This window comes from Lemur catta, chromosome 10 (genome assembly GCF_020740605.2).
Source record: "Lemur catta isolate mLemCat1 chromosome 10, mLemCat1.pri, whole genome shotgun sequence".
NCBI lineage: Eukaryota > Metazoa > Chordata > Mammalia > Primates > Lemuridae > Lemur > Lemur catta.
This window is the reverse complement of record NC_059137.1, coordinates 1803451-1823223: the sequence shown is the minus strand read 5'-3', so window position 1 is coordinate 1823223 and position 19773 is coordinate 1803451. Positions and strand designations below refer to the sequence as shown.

Below are 19773 nucleotides of genomic sequence, written 5' to 3'. Positions count from 1 at the left end.
GCTGGCCATGGCGGCCCTGCCGTGGCTTAACTCTGGTAGCTCAAAAGTGAGTTTCCTGACCCTCGGGGCCGTTTGGCAGAGAGAGCGAACCCCAAGCTGCCGTGCAAGGAGATGCCCCGTCCTTCTGCCGAGAGGGCCCATGTGGCTGCAGCGGCAGGTCGGAGAGCAGAGGAGGTAGACAAGGCCAGGACCAAGGAGGAGCCAAGGGGGCCCTGGCAGCACCGGGTGGAGTCCCAGGTCTGGGGGGAGAGTTGTTTTAAAGCTCAGAGACCCGTCTGCATTGGCACATTTCCTGTTAACAAAGAAAAAGGTTTTCATTTGTTTTGATTTGTGGTGCTTTTGGGGTCTGACCTCAACATCATCTCAGAGTTTGCATTGGAGGCGCTTTGAGGGGCCGAGATGCTGAGGTCGGGGTGGTGGGCCAGGGAGGGCCGGATCTGGACAGGGATGGGCTGCCCGGCCCCCGGGAGCTTTGCTGGGTCTTGTTCTGCCACTTAGGGGTTGTAACCCAGGGGAGAGCGGTGGGGACGGGACGGCCCAGACACTCGCGGCAGAAATTCCGCCTGCTCCCTGCAGGTTCCAGACTGCTCAGCCCTGGGCCAGGCGGACTTGTTCCTGCTTCCCTGACGTTGATGACAAAGTCACCCTGTGTCCCCTGCACCTTGCCCAGGGCGGCACACACCTGAGCCCCAACCACATGTGGGAATAAGCCTTCGGGTGCTGGATGCTTGGAGCCCCAGTCACGGCCCTCGTCTGTGATCGCTGGACCCTCCTGGCCTGTGGTGGCCAAGGCAGGTGGAGCAGGGGTGACCCTCACCCTCACCCTGCCAGCAGGGCTGGGAGCCCCCTCCAGCTGCTCTTGCTGGGGGCCCTGCCCTGGCCCAGGAGGCCACACCTCGGACAGTGCTGAGCGCTCCCCAGGGGCCCTGTGTCCCAGCTGCCTCCCGAGGGGCAGGGGCACCCCCAGTGTCCCAGCGGCCAGGCCCCTCACATTCCTCGCCCCAAATCCAAATTTCCTGACACCAACGGGAGTTTCTTGGCAAAAGTTTGCTTCTCCAGAGTGCTTTTCTGGGTGGGAGGGACACATCTTCTTGGGGGTTGGCGGGAGGCCATCCAGGGTGACTCCCCAGCCATGGCGGGGAGAGGGCGCCACCTGCTGGCACCACCCACGCCCTCAGTAAAGCCGGGAGGGACCCTGGATTTTCAGTGGGACAGGGGCCTGTCTCCAAGGGACTTCGGCCCCCCCAGGCACCTGCATCTGGAGCTGGGCGGGAGTGGGGACAGCATGCCCCACCCATTAGCGCCCCTAGTTGAAAATTGAAGTCTGACGCCCAGAACTGCGAGATGCTACGGCGGAGGGACCCGGAGAACGGGCAGCCTGGCGCCCACAGCCCTCCCGACGCTGCCCCTCGAGGGAGCTCCGACCCCACCCAGCAGCCGGGTGGCTTTGCGTGGTTTGAGTTTGGTGTCATTGGACGTGGCGGGCTTCTCTGCCCCGTGTGCCCACCCCCTGCACTGAGTGTCAGAGGCAGCTGGCTGGGAGCCCTGCTGGCCGCAGTGGGGGTCCCCTGGGGAGGACGCAGAGAGGAGGGGAGCAATGAGCTGGGAGGGGCCGCACCAGTGCTGGGGTCTCCAGCTGCCCCGCCCCTCCCTGCTGTCCTGGGCAGGTGGTGGGGGCGGGGCAGGTCCCTACCCCGTTCCGCCCTCACCTGGGCGGCCCTGGCTGCCAGGAGCCCCCGGGGGAGGAGCCGGCACAGACGCCGCCGGTTTCTCTGGCAACGACCCTCCCGTGCGGCTCTGCTGCACCTGAACGCGCCAGCTGGGCCTCCCCAGGGCGCCGGGTCCTCGTCCACGGCTGCCCCACGGACAGGGCGGCCTGGAGCCCTCCGGCCGGTGAGTGGGGGTGGGGGCTCTTCCTGAGCTCCCCCCTAGTCTGCCCCGAGCACCTGGGCAGGGGGCAGGGGGCTGGGGCAGGTGGGAAGGGGGTTTCTGCTTTCTTTTCTCTGTGAACTTAGCCGGGCACAGACTAGCCACCCTCCACTGTCCACCTCCCCTGGGGAGGGGTTCTCCCATCTGGGGGCTGCCTCTGTGGCCTTGGGGCCTGCTCAGCGGGAAGCCAGGTGGCCCCGGGAGTGGGATTCCGCCTCCCTGCCCACTGGGCAGCCCTGCCTCTGGGCTCAGGTCCCGCTGCGAGGCCCTGGAGCTAGACTGTCATCTAACGAACTGTCTCAGTTTCCCCGTCTGTAAAATGGGGGTAAACACTGCGAGGCCCCTATGGCGCCTGTGCCCGGCTCTGCATTTGCCCCACCTGGCAAGTCCATTCCCCGACCACGGCGTGGGGGGAGGCTGCCCCGGCCAGGAGGGCAAGCTCAGCACGGACACCCCCAGCGACCCTCCTGGGCAAATGGCCTGGCCTGCTTGGGCCTGTCCTGCTGGAAGGTTCCGGCTGGGCGGTGTGGGTTAAACGTTGGCAGCTGGCAGGAAGTGGCCCACAGCTGTGCCCTCCCAAAAGCTGTGGCCACCAGGGGGCCCTTCAGAGCCACCGCGGGTGGTTTTGGTGCCTGAGGTGGGGGTGTCTGTCCACAGGCTCCTTTGCTGGGGTAGCAGCTTCGGGGCTCCTGTTCCAGGGGGTGCTGAGGAAGGGTCTCTGTCCTGCAGTGTGACAGTGCCCTCCTTGTGGGCAGTTGTGAGGAGCCCAGGGTCGCCCGGGCAGCGGGTGGACACAGGGCCTGCTGCCCCGAGCGGCCGCTGGCTTAGGAGACGCTGCTGTCCACGGCTGCCTGCAGTGGGGCGCTGGGCGCCGTGTGCAGCAGGGGCCGGGCTGCTGCTGACCAGGCCTGGCCGTGGGGACAGGAGGTGGCAGGCTGGGGGCCCTGTGCTGAATGGGCCTGTGCTGCGGGGTCCTGCCGCCCCCACTCCTTGTGGGCACGTCTGCGGGTGTGTCTGTGGCAAGGTGGACAGCGTGTCCTGGGCTCCTGTGCGGCTTTCGGGGTCGATTCCTGGTTGCCCAGCAGATGGGCTCGTGGGGTGGGCTGGCAGGTTGGGGGTGCCGCAGCTGTGACCTCCCTTCCTACACGCGGCTCCTCTGGCAGTGGTGCCTGCTCCTCGGAGGGCAGAGCCGCCGGCCCGTGGTTTCTCCCGGCCTCCTCTCGCCCGCCAGCCTCCTCTCGCCCACCAGCCTCCTGTGGCCCACCATCTGGCTTCCCCAAGGGCACCCTCCTCCCAGCGTCTTCCCCAGCTGTGGCTATTGTGTCACCTGTTCCCGCCTCGCATCTGCCCTCTGTGTGGCCCGAGTCCCTGGGGCCTGACCAGGCTCCAGGTGTCCGCCGGCCTCCCTGGGCAGCGGCTGGCCAGTGGGAGCCACCTGCAGCCGCCCAGCGTGGCCGAGGCCGGAGGGACAGGCCACCCTGACTCAGACACTGCATGGGCTCACTGCGCTGCAGACCTGGTGTGGGGAGTGTGCGTGCATTGCGTGTTATATGTGTTGTGTGTGTTATGTGTGTTGTATATTATGTGTGTTGTGTGTGTTGTATATTATGTGTGTTGTGTGTTTTCTGTGTGTTGTGTGTTATGTGTGTTGTATATTGTGTGTTTTGTCTTTTATGTGTATGGTGTGTGTTATGTGCTAAGTGTTGTGTGTTGTGTTATGTGTGTTGTGTGTTATCTGTGTTTTGTGTGTTATGCATTATGTGTGTTATGTGTTGTGTTATGTGTATGTTTTGCATTACATGTGTTCTGTTATATGTGTTGTGCATTATATGTTACATGTGTTATGTGTGTATTCTATATTATGTGTTGTGTGTTATCTCTCTGTTTTGTGTGTTATGTGTGTGTATTCTGTGTTCTGTGTTTGTGTTATATGTTACATGTGTTACAGGTGTGTTTTTTGTGTTATGTGTGTTGTGTTATGTGTTGTGTGCTGTGTGTTGTGGTGTTATCTGTGTTTTGTGTGTTATGTGTTATGTGTTATTCTGTTATGTGTGTTGTGTTACATGTGTTACGTATGTTTTTTGTGTTGTGTGTTATCTGTGTTATGTGTGTGTTGTGTTATGTGCTGTGTTATCTGTGTGTTGTGTGTGTTGTGTGTGTTATGTGCGTGTGTTGTGCATGGTGTGTTAGTGCCATGTGCTGTGTGTGCCGTGTGCTGTGTGTACCGCAGGGGAGGCGTGTGCGTTCAGGTGTGCAGGGCCCACGGTGCCCAGGCGTGCTGGTTGTCTGCAAGGTGTCTCTGCAGCTGTGACTCGCCTGGGTGGGCCTCTGGGGGGGCCGTGCCAGGGCTCCTGTGGGGAGTGTTGCCCCCGCTGCCTTTCCTGGAGCCCTCGGGGCGTGGCCATCGGCAGCAGGAGCCTCTACCGGGCTGCCAGGCTGCTGCCTGGCGCCCAGGGCTGGGCTGAGGAGGTGGCGGTTGGGTGCCATGCCGACGTCCAGGCTGTGCCCCACTGCTGTTGCTGCGGAGCGCGCTGCGGTTGCCGACCCTGGGCCTGAGAGGCGGTGGGCGTGGTGGGCCTGCCTCCCCGTCACGGCGCTGACTGTCCCCTAAGCCTGCCCGGGCCTGCCCAGGGTTTGCTTCTCTAGGCATGAGGCGGTGAGAAGTAAACAGCGTCTCTAATGAGAGCAGGGCTGCTGCCAGCTTCTAGAAGGAAGCCCCTCCCCCGCTGCCGCCCACCACCCCCAGCAGCCCAGCCTGCAGCAGAAGTGCGGCATATGCCACGGGCTGGAGCGCCAACGTGCTTCCCGCGGTGGCAGCGGGCTGTGGGCATGGTGGCCACGCCCCCGCGAGGCACTGCTGCCATAGTGAGCCGCCGCCTGTGGGCTGCACCCGCGCGGTGTGTCGCGGACCCCACAGTGGACGGGGCCTGGGCTCTGCGGGGGTGATGAGGACAGAGGTGCCCGCGCTGTCCTCCAGCTTCCTCCTCACTCCGCGCCCCGCCCCGGGTGGGCGCTCTGTGCTCTGTGTGTTCTGACCCCCCAGAGCCCTGCCTGGGGGCCCCGTCCTGCCCTCTCTACCGAGCAGCGAGCGCGTGCCGAGGGCTGTGCCAAGTGCCCCAGTCGCCGTGGACCCCTGGTGTGTCTGGGGGCGGGGCCCTTGGCCGCTGTGCCCGCCGTCGCCAGGCAGGGAGAGACAGTGGCTGTTCCGCTGGCCTCTCCTCCCAGCCCCTCCCTGCCAACAAGCCCCCTCTTCGTGCGGTGGCTCCACTGGTGCTGGGGACCCCCCGTGGGGGCTGCGGTTCTTTCCTGGCCCCAGGGGCTGGGAGGCTGTGGAGATGGCCTGGCGTCCCCCACGTGACCTTGGTGGGACCCTGGACACGTGACTTAGGCTGTGCCTCAAGCGTCCCGTACAGTGAAGGTGACAGCTGGACTTCTCTCGCAGGGTGGTCACAGAACGGGGCAAGAGAAAAGTCACCAAGTGCTTAGCAACGCCTGGCGTGCCGGCAGCTCCGTACATGCTCTTGCAGGGAGAACATCTGCACCAGCCCAGGCAAGGTAACCTCCCGGCCCCGGGGGTCCCAGCCTTGTGGGGGAGGCAGACGGGGACCTGGTAGGGAGGGCCGAGGGTGGGAGCAGCACCGGGGCCCCAGTCACTCGGCAGGGGTGTTGGGGACCCTGCTCCCAGACAGGCAGGCTGGGGAGGCAGGCAGCAGGGTCCCAGGCGGGAGCACAGTGGCCGGAGGCGGAGGGAGCTGCGAGGTCGCTGAGGGGCCGGGAGCTGGGCCGCAGGGCCCTGGGGTTGGCTGAGGTGCTGGGGACAAGTGCAGGCCAGGCCTGCATGGGGACGCTCCCTGACCGGGGCTGTGGCCTCTGCCTGGTGGCTTCTCAGAGCTTTGCTGCTCCTGGCCATGCGGCTGCAGACCCAGCTCGAAGACTCGAGCCCTGGCAGAGAGAGTTCGGGGTAGTGCAGGGGGACAGTCTGCAGGTCACTGGCCACGCCTGTGGAAGGACGTCAGCAGAGGGCCCAGGGCAGGAGCGGGACCCTGCCCTTGGGAGCCGGCATGTGTCTCCCGCTGCCTGCGGGACCCGGATCAGCGGGGAAAGCGGGAGCTTGCTGGACTGCCGCGTGGCGGGGGAGGGGAAGGAGGCTGGCGCCGGCGGGTGCGGCTTGCAGGGCGACGTGGCAGCTCTGCTCGCGGGTTTCACCCCCATTCACCAGGCACTTGTTTTCATAGTTTCCCTTTTATAGACAGTAAAGCGTCTCCGCTGGCTGCTCCGTCGTGTTTACGCTGCAGCTTCTTCCCGGAGGACTCAGTCTCCAGCTGTCTGGGGGCGTCAGTTTAGTACTTGACTGTTTTCCTGCTAATGGGGAAAAAGAACCGCCAGGCCGTCTGTTAGGAGGAGCTTCTTGGCACCCGGCTCCTCTGGGCTCCCAGTGCCCGGGCCCCTCCTGAGAGCTGCTGAGGGCCGGGCGGGAAGGCGGGACCGGCGGGAGGGCAGTGGGTGGCCCTGGGGCTGCAGGGAGCGGCTTCTATTCTCACAAAGGCTGCAGAGGCGTCTCCCGCATGCAGGGACGTCTGCTGGTAGTCCTCAGGGTCCCAGGGTATGACGGTCACCCCCACATGTCCCCAAAGCTTCCTGTGCTACCCAGACCTGCTGCCCAGGGTGTAGCAGGCTGAGTCTTGTTGCAGGAACATGTTCATCCCCTGCAGAAGGTACTAGAAGAGTCCAGAAAGGCCTAAACCCTTCCAAGCCTCTGGGGGCTTTCCTGCTACTATGGGGTTGGCTCTCCGGGAGCTTCTCCTTTGCAAACGTCATCAAGAAACACACAGGTGGGATCTGCCCCATTTTAGCCACACCAGGTGACGTCCCATGGACTGGGTGAGCCTGGGCAGGGCAGGACCCCTGGCCAGGTGGCTGAGGCAGAGCCAATGGTGCTGGCCCTTGCCACAGAGGTCCCGTCGGTCCGGGTCACCAGGTGTGGTCTGGGGCCTGGGGCTGGAGGCTGTGAGGGGCCGGGGAGGCTGGGTCGGGGTGGAGGTGGTGGCACCTTACATTCCAGGCAGGACCTGCCAGCGCTTGAGCCACTCCCCCACCTCCCCCTATGGCTGCTGGTGGCTCAGACTCTGTCCCTTGGACACCAGGGGCTGTACTTGCCAGGACCAGGCCCGTTTCGCTTGGAGCCCCACCCCATGCCCAGAGCAGACATGGAGCTGGGCCTGGGCCGCGTCCCCAGGCACTTGCCCCCCGGCCCCCCAGGACAGGTTCCATACAGTGAGCCCGAGGGCGGCTTCCGTTCTTCACGGCTGCCCAGAGTGAGGGGTCTTTGCTGCAGAGCCTCCTTCCCCGGGGACACGCGGGAAGGGACACCTTTCAGGCCATTCCTACAAGGATAAGCTTCCTAATCCTCCCAGCACCTTCCCCTGCCCCCCCACCCCCCGCTGCAGCGAACTCACCGGTCGCGCGAAACACCCAGCGGCGGCCGGGCTGGGCTGCCTGGCGCCCAGGGGCACACTGCCGGGTGGGGGAGCTGGGGGCACTGGGATTTGAGTCTGGGTTCCTCCTGGGGGACCATGCCGAGCCCCGGTCTGGCCGACCACAGAGCTGCGTCCTCCCCCCCACGCTGCCCTGCCAGCCTCCTTGCAGGGGGCACAGGGAGCCACTGGGGGTCACAGGCCAAGGACTCTGGGCCTCCTGGCCAAGGGTGGCGTCTGGCCACCTCTGTGCTAGTTCTGTGGGCAAAAGGGGGCCCTGGGCTGTGTCGGGGTGTGTCCCCCAGACAGGCAGGCAGCAGGCCCAGGACCGGGGTCGGCATGGCCACAGGGCCGGCTGAGGGTGGTGAGCAGGCGCCAGGCGAGCCCCGTCGCCCCTGCCCTGGGGCTGGTTGTGCTTTCACATGGCAGCCACGAGGTCCACAGCCCGTGGACCTCCTCCCCTGGCCACCTCCCCTGGCCCAGCCCCAGGAAACCGCAGATGGCAGCTGACGTTTTCACGCTAGAATGTCAGGGCTGGGTCCCCACCGGCTGCTGGGATGTACGTGCCTCAGGGCCGCCTCTCCTCTGCGCCCGCTCCAGGCTGACCCCACTCGGAACTGAGCCTGGCCCTGGCCCTGCCAACCTGGACCTTGCCTGACACCCCACGAGCCCAGCCTGCCCCCGGCCCTCACGGTGCCCACTCTGGCCTTGGCAGCACTGGGGTGGGCACTGCGGGGGCCTAGCAGGAGCTGGAGGCCCAGGCTCTGTCGCTGAGTGACAGGGCGATTATGCTGTCACGGGCCAGCTGGAACTCTGTCCCCTGCACTGAGAGGCTGATCACTGGGGAGGCCCCAGCTGTGGCCAGCCCGGTGCCTGGCAGCCCACTGTGCCCACCCAGTTTCAATGACCAACGTGAGGGTCTCCATTGTGGCCCAGGAGACCGGCACGGGCCGGCATCCGGAGCCGGGCAGCGGCCAGCCCGGCCCGAGCAGGGACAGAGGCCGGGCTGTGGACCTCGTGGCTGCCATGTGAAAGCACAACCAGCCCCAGGGCAGGGGCGACGGGGCTCGCCTGGCGCCTGCTCACCACCCTCAGCCGGCCCTGTGGCCATGCCGACCCCGGTCCTGGGCCTGCTGCCTGCCTGTCTGGGGGACACACTCCAGCCGTGGCCCAGAGGCACCCAAAGGCAGGGCCCCTTCTCCCCCGGGGCCCCGAGGAGAACAATTGCCTGGAAGGCTGGCAGCGAGCCCAGGTAGTGTCTGTGTGACCGGCGAGCGTGTGGGCACACCCGGCGGGTCCCACGCCTTCTGCAGAGGGAGAGGGAGCGGCTTGGTGAGACGAGCGAGGGCGTGGGCCCAGGGTGCCCGCGGGAGACGGCCCTGCCTGTACCTTCGGGCAGGCAGTCTGGCTTCTCCCGGACTCAGTTTCCCCATCTGTAAGTCAGGTTGGTCACAGTACCTACCTAAAAGGGCTGTGGCCAGCATTGGAGAGAATGTCCCAGCACGGCCCCTCTTCCTTCCCCGGCCATGGGCCTTCTGAGCCAGAAGAGCGGGGAGCAGGGGTGCCGGGGACGGCGGGCTCAGCCTCGCAGGGCCTCCAAGCCTGACCGCATGTTTGCTGCTGTCTCCCCAGGGAAGACGGGCTCCGTCCGCCCACGGCTGAGGATGACCTCATGGCTGTGCTGAGGCGGCCTGCGCCCTCCCTGCAGCCAGGCCCAGTCCGGGCAGCCCCCCACGTGGCCCATTCTGACCACACTGAGGAGCCAGGCCCCCGGGGGGAGCCCCGCAGCCTGCCCGTGTGGTCCACTGGACAGGCCAGCAATGGGGACAGCTCGGTGTCATCGGGCCGCCTCTCCGGCTCCTCAGGGGGCCACAAGCCATGTGTGCCTCCCTCCGGGCGCTGGCAAGAGAGGCCCCCCCAGGTGCTGGGGCCCCAGCGGCAGCCCAGAAAGAGCGACCCGCGGCTGGAGCAGCTGAGGGACAAGATCCGGGCGCAGGTGCGGTGGCAGGGGAGCTGCGCCTCCCTGGGCACCACGGCACCCTCCAGCGCCTCCAGCCTCTGCAAAGCTTCCTCGCAGGTGCCTGGGAAGACCGGCAAGGTGACAAACGCCCTTCCAGCCCCCCAGCACCCAGGTCAGTGGCAGCTTTGCTGGCGAGGGCCGGGGGCGGCCAGGCCGTGGGCAGGGTGGAGCGCGGGCGGGGTCGGTTGTGCTGGGTACACGGAGGCGTGTGCAGCGCGCCCCCAAGTTGGGGATTAGAGGCCACGAGGAAGACGCTTGCGAGCTGGGTGTAGGATGAGGATGATCTGATTCGGCGGTGGAGATGGCTGGGGCGCCGTGGAGACGAGGGAGGGTGCTCTGGGGGCCACGCAGGGCCTGCGGGTGGGTGGGGAGGACCCCTGGTCCCTGGGCCTGGAGGGCTGCACGACAGGTTAGCAGGCAGGCGGCTTGGGAGCAGAGGTGTTTCCAGGGCTCCCCTGGCGCCCGCAGATTGTGGTTCTCAGCGCGGGGGGAATAGTGTGGTTTTCCCTGGGGTGGTGGGGTGTGGGGGGCGTGTCAGGCCCACGGGCCTGTGCAGGGAGCGATCGTCACCCATCCCGTGGCGGGGTGGTGGCGGCCGGGGTGGAGGGTGAAGGTTGTGCTCCAGTGGGGCCCCGCTGGGTAACAGCCACAGGCGTGGGTTTGGGCGTGTCCCACCCGTGTGCCACGCGTGCCAGGTGCAGACGCAGGCAGGGATGGGGGGGGCGACTGACAGCCAGGCAGACCTCCCCGAGCCCCGCTCTGGCCTGCCCCGCGCCCACCAGCTGCACGTGGCAGGTGCCTTGTGGTGTCTCAATACTCACCTGTCCATCTTTGCTTCCCTTCTCTCTCCTTAGCCGAAGCGCTAAGGGGGAAACCCAAAAGGGTCACAAGCGGTTCTTGCAAGAGACAGAAGGCCCCCACGTCGCCCTCCCTCAGAAAAGCTACGAAAGACAAAGGTAAGGTCTGCCCATCTGAGGCCCTGGCCAGGCCAGGGCAGCTCCCTAGGTGGACAGATGGCTCGCGTTCCTGGTACGGGGCCGGCCAGCTGCGTGCACAGGGGTCTGGGGCACCTAGGGGCAGCAGGGGCCTGGCCTGAGTGTCAGTGTCAGGGTCCTGGGCAACTGCAACCTTGGCCACCGCTGGAGCAGCGGGTGGTTCCTTCCCAGACGGAGCGATGTCCCTGGTGACGAAGTGCAAGTCCCCAGGCCCCGGGTGCTGTCCTCTGTCCTTTCGACACCGCAGACTGAGCACGGCTGTAAGGACAGGAGGCCACTCTGCCGCACGGAAACACGTGCCGGTCGCTCGCTGCTCCTCAGAGCGTCCGCAGACCTTTGGAAGGGCCGGCGTGGGGCGGGCAGCGCTGGTGCCTGGCGGAGCGGGGCGTGTGATTTCTGTTACACAGCGCCACGGGGCAGGCTGCTGAGCAGCTGGTCGTGGGAGCGAGGTTCCCTGTCCAGCCTGGGCCGGGACAAGCCCAGAGCAGCTACTTTTACCCGGGCACGTGGTGGTAGGAAAAGGCCTCGGGTGGCTCCTGCTCTGTCCAACAGCTCTGGGGACTCGGAGCGGTCACCGGGGCTGCGAGTCAGCTGGCATCTGTGTGGTGACTAATTTCGTAGACGTGTCCTGGAGAGTTCTGTTAAGTGTCCTGTTGGTGGTGAGTCGGCGGCCACAGAGGAATTTCTAACTCAGGTGTCCCCTCCCTAAGGATGGGGCAGGCTGCCGGTGCCCTGCTAAGACTCCGCTGCCCGGCTTGGGTGCAGGTTTTGGGCTTGTGGGACAGACCGGGGCTGGGTCCGTCCACGCAGGGAAGGGCTGGCTGTGGCTGCGGGCAGCTGTGGGGTGGAGGCGGCAGGCCCCTCCGGAGCTGTCCTTTGCTACGTCTTCCAGGTCAGGCGGGGGCTGCTCAGTGCCTGTGCTGTGTGCCACGAGCTTCGTGGGCTTCAGCTCACGGATCCCCACAGCTCCCGAGACAGGCCGCGTGGTCCCATTCCGCAGGGGAGGAAACTGAGGCTCAGGAGGTGGGACAGCCTGCCCTTGGCCGCACAGGCAGCACCGAGGCTGGGCCCTGACCCCTCGGGCTGCAGGCCTGTACTCCTGACCTGAGAGCCCAGCCGTGTGTACCTAGTGCCACACCTGGGCACCTTGCCAAGGCCCATCCTCCGGGCCTGGGTTCTGGGACCTCCAAACCACGGGGTTTTGGGGACACCACCAAGGGCTCCCCAGGCGGGGAGAACACTACTGACTGGGCTGTCAGCTCTCTGGGACCCTTAATCTAAGCATGGGCAGCAGGCGCAGCCGGGGTGCAGTGTGGGAGCTGCCCCTGTGATGCTCCATGCCTCAGTTTCCCCACACTGCCTGCGACCACAGCCCCGGGACCGTGGGGTAGGCAGTGGCTGGTGTGCGCTCTGTCCGTGCCGGTGCCCGTTCCTGGCCAGCACTGTCAGACTGTCCCGCTTTGGGCGGCACCTGCCAGAAAGAACCGGGACCTGCCTCCTTTGCCGCGTTCCAGCGGACGCACGGGAGGCCGGAGCTCGGCAGGGCTGCCTGGCCGGGGTCACATGTGTTTTTTCAGCTGGGTCAGGGGTGATGCAGGAGAGGAAGAAAAACCCACACTAGGACCCAAGGGGAGGGAGGCTGGGAGGCACCAGGAAGGTTCTGGAAGGCCCCTGCAAAAACAAAATACGACAATTTTCTGCGTTGTCATCTCCTCCCTCCCCCAGGCTCTCGGTTTGTTTTATTTTAATGTCCTGCTTGAAAAATGACCTGCTCTCTGCCTGACACGGGGTCAGAGGCTGTGCCAGGGGCCACATTCATCATCGTAACCGCCGCGTCACCCTGGCCGTGTTGACCATTCGTCCCTGTCACGCGGAAGTCACAGCTGTGCTAAGGAGAGATGAGTTTGGGTTCAGAGGTCAGAGCCACCGGACTTGGGAATTGGATGAATTAGAAATCTGCTGTAGTTAACAAAAAATTAAATCACAATAGTTATAAAATATTCATCCATCCAGGCCGAAGGAAAATGAAGCCCGATATTTAATTTCGGATTATACCACCTCACTTTGCATTTTTTATCATAGATCAGGCTGGCCCGGACCCTGACAGGGCACTTGGGGACTTCATCCGTTTCCACAGATTAAAAATCCTCTCGTAAAAGAATTAATTGCCATTAAACTGCTCAGCGGAAGAAAAAAATGTGCCTATCAGGACCCATTCATCGACCAGGACCCCTCTGGTGGGCTGATGGGGAGGCTGAGTGGCGGGCGGTGGGGGCCGGGGGCAGCCCCTGCCCAGGGCCCGTGGAGGGACGGGGCCAGTTTTGTGCTGTGGAGCTGCTGCAGGGCTAGGACCAGGGCCCTTGCTGGGGAGCCCGACCCCTGCCCAGGCCCACCCGAGCCCACCCCACGGCCCTCTGGCCTCGGCTCTGGCCTTCGACTCCACCCTGAGGCAGTGCTCCTGTCATGCTAGTGACTGCTCACTCCGTGTTTTACAGATGGGGAAACTGAGCCGTGGAGACGTTAAATCACTTGCCCAAGGCCCATAGCTGATCAGAGGCAGAGCCAGACTTTAACCCCAGTCTGGGGTTTCTGAGACCACACTCTTAACCTTGGCGGGGGAAGGGGGTTGGGGATCCTGTCCTGGAGTGGGCGTGGCCTTGGAACCCTGTCCTGAAATGGGCGTGGCCTGGGAGAGCAGGGCCCTGAGATCCTATCCTGCAGGGGGCATGGGCTGCAGGGCAGGGCCTTGGGTCACAGCCCGAAGTGGGTGTGACCATGGGTCCTGTCCTAGAGAGGGCGTGGTGTTGGGAGGGCATGGCTTGGAGGGCGTGGCCTTGGGTTCCTGTCTTGGAGTGGGCGTGGCCTTGGGGCATGGCCTTGGAGTCCTGTCCTAGGAGACATGGGGCCAGCGTGGCTCAGGGGTGTGGCTCTGTGTAGCCCATTCCCCCTTCTGGAGGGAGCTTCAGGCTTGCGGCTGACGGCGGGGTCAGGGCAGTTGGAGGAGGGTGCTGACGCCCGATTCAGTCTGGCAGCCTGGCCCCGGGGGTCAGCTCTCCGGACAGTGCCCGCCAGGGTTCCCTCTCACGTGCAGAAATCAAGGGCACGTCCTGGCTGAGACCGCACGGTGGTCTCGATCCCAGGCCAGGCAGTGGCTCCGCCCTGGGCTGGCCCCCAGGAAGGTGCGTGGGAGGGGCCAGGATCCGTGGCAGGTGGTCCTGGCCGTGCAGAGCCAGCTGGGCCTGGTGTGGCGTGTGCGTGCATGTGCGTATGCGTGTGTACAAGTGTGTGCACGTGTGTGCGCCTGTGTGAGCGGGAGGCCGGCCACTGCTTCCCGCCTTTGCTGAGGCCCTTGTGGACGGGTTTGTCAGGATGGTGGGGCCAGTATTGGCATTTGGTGAGTGCGATCTGGGATTATGAAGTAAAACCGTGATAAATGATGTTTATGATGTGACAGCGTCTGTTAAAGAAAGCTCATTTGTGCTTGGGATGTGCCGGTCGTTCATTTCCACAATGTCCGGACCCCTTGTCCTGCCAGCCTGGGAGTCTTCATTGATCCCACTCCTGTTGGCAGTAGCCGACTCTCTCCAGCTTAAAAACAGATTAATTTCCCCTGGCTCAGCACACGCGCTCAACGACAGTGTGGCCTCCTACCCCACGCTGAACCGTGTGTGTGTGTGTGTGTGTGTGTGTGTGCGGTGGCTGTGGGGGCTGCTGGCCCGTTACTACAGTGCTGTTGCTGCCGGCCAGCATTTCCTGAGCGTGCTGTGCCTGGCCTGTGATGAGTGCTTTGCAAACCAAGCTGTGGGAACAGCGTTTATTACCCTCGGCTTACTGAAGAAGAGACTAAGGGTCAGAGAAGTCACTTGTTCGTGGTCACCCTGAGATTCAGCCTTGTCCCAGGCTGGCTGGGGCAGAGAGTCTGGCTCTGCCCCATAGGGGCCTGGACATGAGAGGTCTCACCCTGATGCCCTCCAGGAGCGTGGGTAGTGGTCTCCCAGGGCTGTGTGGGACCACCAAGCTCCCCATCCGGGCCAGCATACCCCGCTGTGTGCATGTGTTTTCTCTGTTTCAGATTCTGAGCTGGCTGGTGTTTATGGCTGGAGAAAAGGGCAAGCTCTGGCGAGGCTGCTGCTTGGGCCCCCTCCTGGCCTCCCCAGGCCCCAGAGCAAGGCATGCTCAAGAGACTCAGCCCTCGCTGTGGAATTAGGTATCTCGTGCCTCTGTCACGGGCCCCATCCTGCTTTGCTGTGGCATCTGGGGGGTGGGCACAGGGCAGGAAGCACCCAGCCCCTATGCCACCTGGAAGCAGGGGTGTTGGCGCCTCTCCCCGCAGCCTGCCAGGCACCCTCCACACCTGCCACCAGCAGGGACCAGGGAAATCAGTATTTTTAAAGCCTAAGAAGAGGGTTTCTGTCGCTACGAGGCTCCCTGGTCAGCTGCTGGGGCAGGGCATGCACCTAGGCTTTCTCCATGGGAGGGGTGCAGGAAGGGGCTGGCAGGGGCTCCCCCAGACCCCCGCCACCCCTCTATGTGTGCTGCATTACCGCATGTCCAGATTGGGTGGCTCCATGCCAGGTGCCCGGCACAGCCTTGTCACCCAGACGCGGCACCTGCCCTCAGAGGGCCTCTGGTGTGGGCGAGTGCCTGCGGGCCTCCCCCACCCATGGCCACCCCTCTGGGTGGAGGAGCTAGCTCTGCTCTTCCCTTCCCGCTGGTGGCCCCTGATGCTCTGTGACTGCCTGTCTTTGCAGGGGACAGCAGGAAAGTTGTAGCTACCGGGGGCTCACCTGTCCGTGCCCAGGCGCCCTGTCCTGTCTCTGCCCGCAGCAACCAGCAGGTGTCTGAGAACACGCCCAGCCTGGCTTCCTGCGACCAGCAGGCGACAATCCACACTGCCATGGCCATCCTACGGGACCTGCGCCGGCAAATCCAGGCTGGGCTGGAGTTGGCCCAGCGCCCCAGGGGAGGGCGGGAGCCGAGGCTGCAGGACGTGGCAGGGAGGACACGGCAGGGTCCCCGCAGTGCCCCGGGTGCACAGGGCTCCTCCTGCAGGAGTCCTGGGGCCGTGACAAAGGGGAAGCCCTCCTCTTTAGTGAGGGCTACGAGCTTCCATGCCTGGCAGCCCTGGAGTTCCTCGGCCAAGTGGGAGTCCGGTCCACAGAGGGCCAGGGCGGCCCAAGGACAGTACTCCTCCTTCCAGAGACCCGGGAGCCCCCCTGAGAGGTGGGGCTCCTCCTCACAGAGGCCCTGGAGCGCCTCGGCCGGGCGGGCCTCCCGTCCACAGAGGGTCTGGGCAGCCCAAGGATGCCGTCCCTCCTTCCAGAGGCCTGGGAGCCCCCCTGAGAAGCTGAGCCCCCCGCCCCAGAGGCCCTGGAGCGCCCTGGCCGGGCGGGCCTGTCTGCAGAGGCCCTGGACAGCTTGTGAAGACGGGGAGGCCCCTGCCCCCGGGCCGTGGAGCCCCCTGGAAAGGCCGAACCCTCCCGCCCAGTGGCCCTGGAGCACCCCCTCCGTGCAGAGGGCCGGAGCCCCGTGCAAGGGCAGAGGCGCCATCTCCCCTTCCCTGGGAGCCAGGCCCACCTGGCCCCGGCCCTTGCGGAGTGTCCCGCGGAACCCACCCGGAAAGAAGGATGCGCTGCCGCCCAGCCCGAGGCCCCGGGGGCTCCTGGGCCACCAGCACAGCTCCGAGTCTTTGCGGGAGTTCATGCGCCAGAAGGCACAGGCGCGGCGGCAGCAGGCCCTGGAGGAGAAGGCGGCGGCCGTGCGGACGCGGGAGCTGAGACAGCAGAGGCTGCGGGAGGTGTACAGGAAGCAGAGGGAGGCTGTCCTTGGCAGAGCCATCCCCGTGGTTTCGCAGACCTCCCCTGGCATCGTGACCTTTGTCCCCAGTTCTGCGCAGTCTGGGGTACGTGCCAGGGTGGGTGCAGGTGGGGTGCTCAGCTCCAGCTTAGGGCCCTGGCTGCCCCCCACCAGGCCCACTGGCAGTGGGTGGATGGAGGGTGAGGCCAGGGGCGGGGCTGTGACGGGCCGGGGTCCAGGCGGCCTTGCTGCCAAGTCATGTCAGAAACGCTGCGTCCGTGGACATTTCCCCTGGGGGGCCCGGCGGGGGGCAGGGCTCGGACACAGGAGAACCTTTGCCCCAGGATGTTCCCCAGAGCTTGCTTCCCTTTGGCTGTGCTCGAGAGCATCCCTGAACACCTGCCCCCTGGTACGACAGTGCTCCGGAGGGGACCCCATTAGCTCTGTCACAGCCCCTAAAGCAGCGACCCCCAATTCCTTGCACGGCTCTGAGGAATCAGCCCGAGACCCCTGCTGGAGGCCAGGGCCCAGCTCTGAGGCTGAAAGATGGGGCTCTGGGGTCTTCTGGCGGGGGGGGTCTGACTGCGTCTCCCCTACTTTAGGACCTGGAGTCACCAGCGCTGCAGTGGAGCAAGGTGACGTCTGGCATGGTGCTGGGGGACCAGGAGGCCCCAGGCAGGTGGGTGTGAGGGGCAGGGGCTGCACTGCCAGGCGGGGCCGTGATGGGCATGTTCGGGGGGCTCCCGCCACCGCCCCATGACGCTGGGGCTCCTGGGAGGGCTGCACCCCACAGGTGATCCGGCCTCTGGACCTGCCGCTATCTCCGTCAGGATCTGCTTGTTCCTGAGGTTTTACATGGTGGGGTCAGAGGTCGGGTCTGTCTTCCGGCTGCAGCACTGTCGGAATGCGGCCTTCGTCACGGCCGAGCAGCATTCCATTCCGTGGACAGACCGCGTTATTCATGCGTTCCTGTGTTGATGGACACAGCTCGTTCCCACTTCTGGCTGCTTGGGTAGCGCTGCCGTGAACGTGGCTGTCCTGTCCGCACTGGGACACCCGGCTTGCTTTCTCCTGGGCATGGCCGGGGAGTGGAATTGCCAGGCCGCATGGCAGCTCCGCGTGTGACTGTGGGAGGCACTCCCAGACCGTCTTCCCCGCAGCCGCGGCATCCTTGCCAACGCGTTTCTGTTTCTTTTCTGTTTCTGTCTCTGTGTGCGGCCGTCACCACTGTCCTCTCCAGAACTTTCCCATCTTCCCACACTGACACTGTCCCCATGACACCGACTCCCCGTCCCCCCCCCCTGCCAGCCCCGGCACCCACCACTCTGCTTCGTGTCTCTGTGGATCTGACACCTCCGGGGACCTCACGGAAAATCTCACAGGACTGGTCTTTCTGTCCGGCTCGTTCCATGCGGCGTGGGGGAGCGTGTGTCAGTTTCCTTCCCAGGCGCATCGTGCCTGGTGCTCCCCGGGTGGGCGCTGAGGCTGCTGCCTAGGCTGGCGCATGTGGCCGAGGCTGCCAGGAAGCCAGGCGCACAGACAGCTCTCCGAGACCCTGCTGCGGTCCGTCTGGGACCCAGAAGGGAGACTGCCAGCTCCTGGGATGATTCTGTCTTCAACTCCCCGAGGACCCGCCACGCTGTTCCCTGCAGCCGCCCCACCGCTGTGCATCCCGCCAGCCGTGGGCGGGTCCCATCTCCCCGCACCCTGGCCTGCGTTGGCTCCCTGTTCCTGACAGCAGCTGCATGTGTCCTGCCGTGCAGACGCTGTAGCCGCTCCTGGTCCCTGTGGGCAGCCACTGGGTCTGTCATAGATGCCACCACAGTGCTTGTCCCCGTGCACGCGTGCTGTGCACATACCACCAGGACTGAGCCAGTCCACGTTCTCTCCCTGCAGCTTCTGCCTGTGTTTGAACAGAGCCTGCAGCCACGCTGAGACCCTAGGGCTGCCCGGAAGGAGAGGCTCCCGGGACGGCCAGGACGGGGCCCCTCTGCTGCTGCCGACTGCCTCCTCCCTGAGCCACCTGCAGCTCCAGGACCTGTCCCGGGGACTGTGCATCTACCTGGACCCCCAGGAGGCCGAGCGCCTCGGCACGTCCGGGCCCCTGCACATTCAGCACAAGCAGGCGCGGCTGCAGGCGCTGGAGACCACGGCCAATGTCCTCAAGCGGCGGATTGACAGCCTCACCGCCAAGCTGCGCAGGCCCGAGGTGCTGGATGCCGTCCCAGACCTGGCCTTGGACCTGCGGCCCTCGCGCCCCAGCACCAAGCCTGCTGTCCCCATGCTCACCGCGCCAGCCCGGCCCGGAGCCCTGGTGCCCAACAGGGGCAGAGGGGCCCCCCAGGACTGGGTGGACATGCAGGTCCGGCCCCTTCCGTCCACCAACTACCTCTTGGACGGGGAGACACTGTCATGGAGCCCCGGCGGGGAGCAGCAGAGCGAGCAGCTGAGGGCCCTCACCAAGGGGAAGCTCGAAGGTGGGGCTGGCACCGGGGCTCAGACGACCCGTGGCCGAGGGGCCCCACGGGCTGGAGCAACAAGGCCCCTACTTCCCTCTGCTCTGCGTTTCCTCTTCTGAAAGGGGAGTGTGAGGACAGTAGCGCGGCAGCTGTCCAGGGCGTCTGAGGGTGACACGTGCCGGTCCTCTCTGGCAGGGCGCGTCGTCACTGCCTAGTCCTCTGGCCGGAGGGGCTTGAGGCTGCTCCTGCGCCAGCCGCTGCCTGCCCTGCCCCCCACAGAAGGCCCGTGTCCCGCCCAGCTCAGACGCTCCGGCTGTGGGTCTGCGCCCCTCCCGGCCCCCCACCCGCAGCTCCTCCCTCCCGCCAGCTCCGGCAGTGAGGTTGCGCTCCCTTCCCCACAGGTTTCACGGACGAGGAGTGTGAGGAGCTGGACAAGAGGCCGCAGAGGAACGTGGCCGCCCTCCGGGCCCTCAGCACCCTTCTGGGGAGGTAAGCCTCCACTCGCTCTCGGCCCTGGCCGCGCCTGAGCCATCAGGGGCTGAGGACTCCCAGTGTGTCTCCCTCTGGCGCTGGCGGGGGGCCGGGGGCAGGGCTCTGGGTGCAGCTGGGCTGCAGGGGCAGCCATGCAGCTCTCGCGCCGGCCGGGCGGGGGAGCCCCATGGCGGTGGTGGCTCTTGGACACCTCTGTGGTGGGGCTGTGAGCCGTGGGGCCGCAACCCGAGCTCCCTGCTGCGGAGGGATGAGCCCCCGGGACGCGTTTCCCGACAAATGCTTCCCCCACTGGCTCCACGCCCTGGGAGACGCGGTTGGCACGTCTCTCCTTGGCTGCTGGTGGACTGTGTGCAGGGCACACTGACTCCAGCGGTCTCTTCCCGCCCAGGCCCTGCGGCCCCCTCTCTCCCTGGGCGGCAGTGGAGCCCGGGAAGCTTCGCCCACTGGGGGCTGTGCAGGGGGAAACCACGCTGGGTGCTGGCGGCGCAGGTCGGTCTGCGAGAAGGAGCTGCCCCCGCAGTATCCGAGCCCCGTTTAGCAGCTGTAGCGCAGGACCCGTGAACGTGTTCGGGTTTCCTCTCCTGAAACACTCCCCTTTGCACCCCAGA

General features: G+C 65.4%; 1 protein-coding gene across 4 annotated transcripts in view; it reads left to right on the top strand.

The window, feature by feature from the left end:
- Positions 1-7874: 7874 nt before the first annotated feature.
- Positions 7875-19773, top strand: part of CCDC187 (coiled-coil domain containing 187) — a 39622-nt gene continuing 27723 nt past the window's right edge. For 2 of the 4 annotated variants that reach the window (XM_045562188.1, XM_045562187.1), the window contains exons 1-8: positions 7875-8655; positions 9036-9535; positions 10278-10379; positions 14491-14625; positions 15170-16332; positions 16817-16893; positions 18111-18691; positions 19075-19162. In XM_045562188.1, the coding sequence (XP_045418144.1) occupies positions 8192-8655; positions 9036-9535; positions 10278-10379; positions 14491-14625; positions 15170-16332; positions 16817-16893; positions 18111-18691; positions 19075-19162 (3110 nt within the window). In that variant the 5' untranslated portion in view covers positions 7875-8191. The remainder of the gene's footprint in view (positions 8656-9035; positions 9536-10277; positions 10380-14490; positions 14626-15169; positions 16333-16816; positions 16894-18110; positions 18692-19074; positions 19163-19773) is intronic. The other 2 variants (XM_045562190.1, XM_045562189.1) reach the window with 2 other exon arrangements.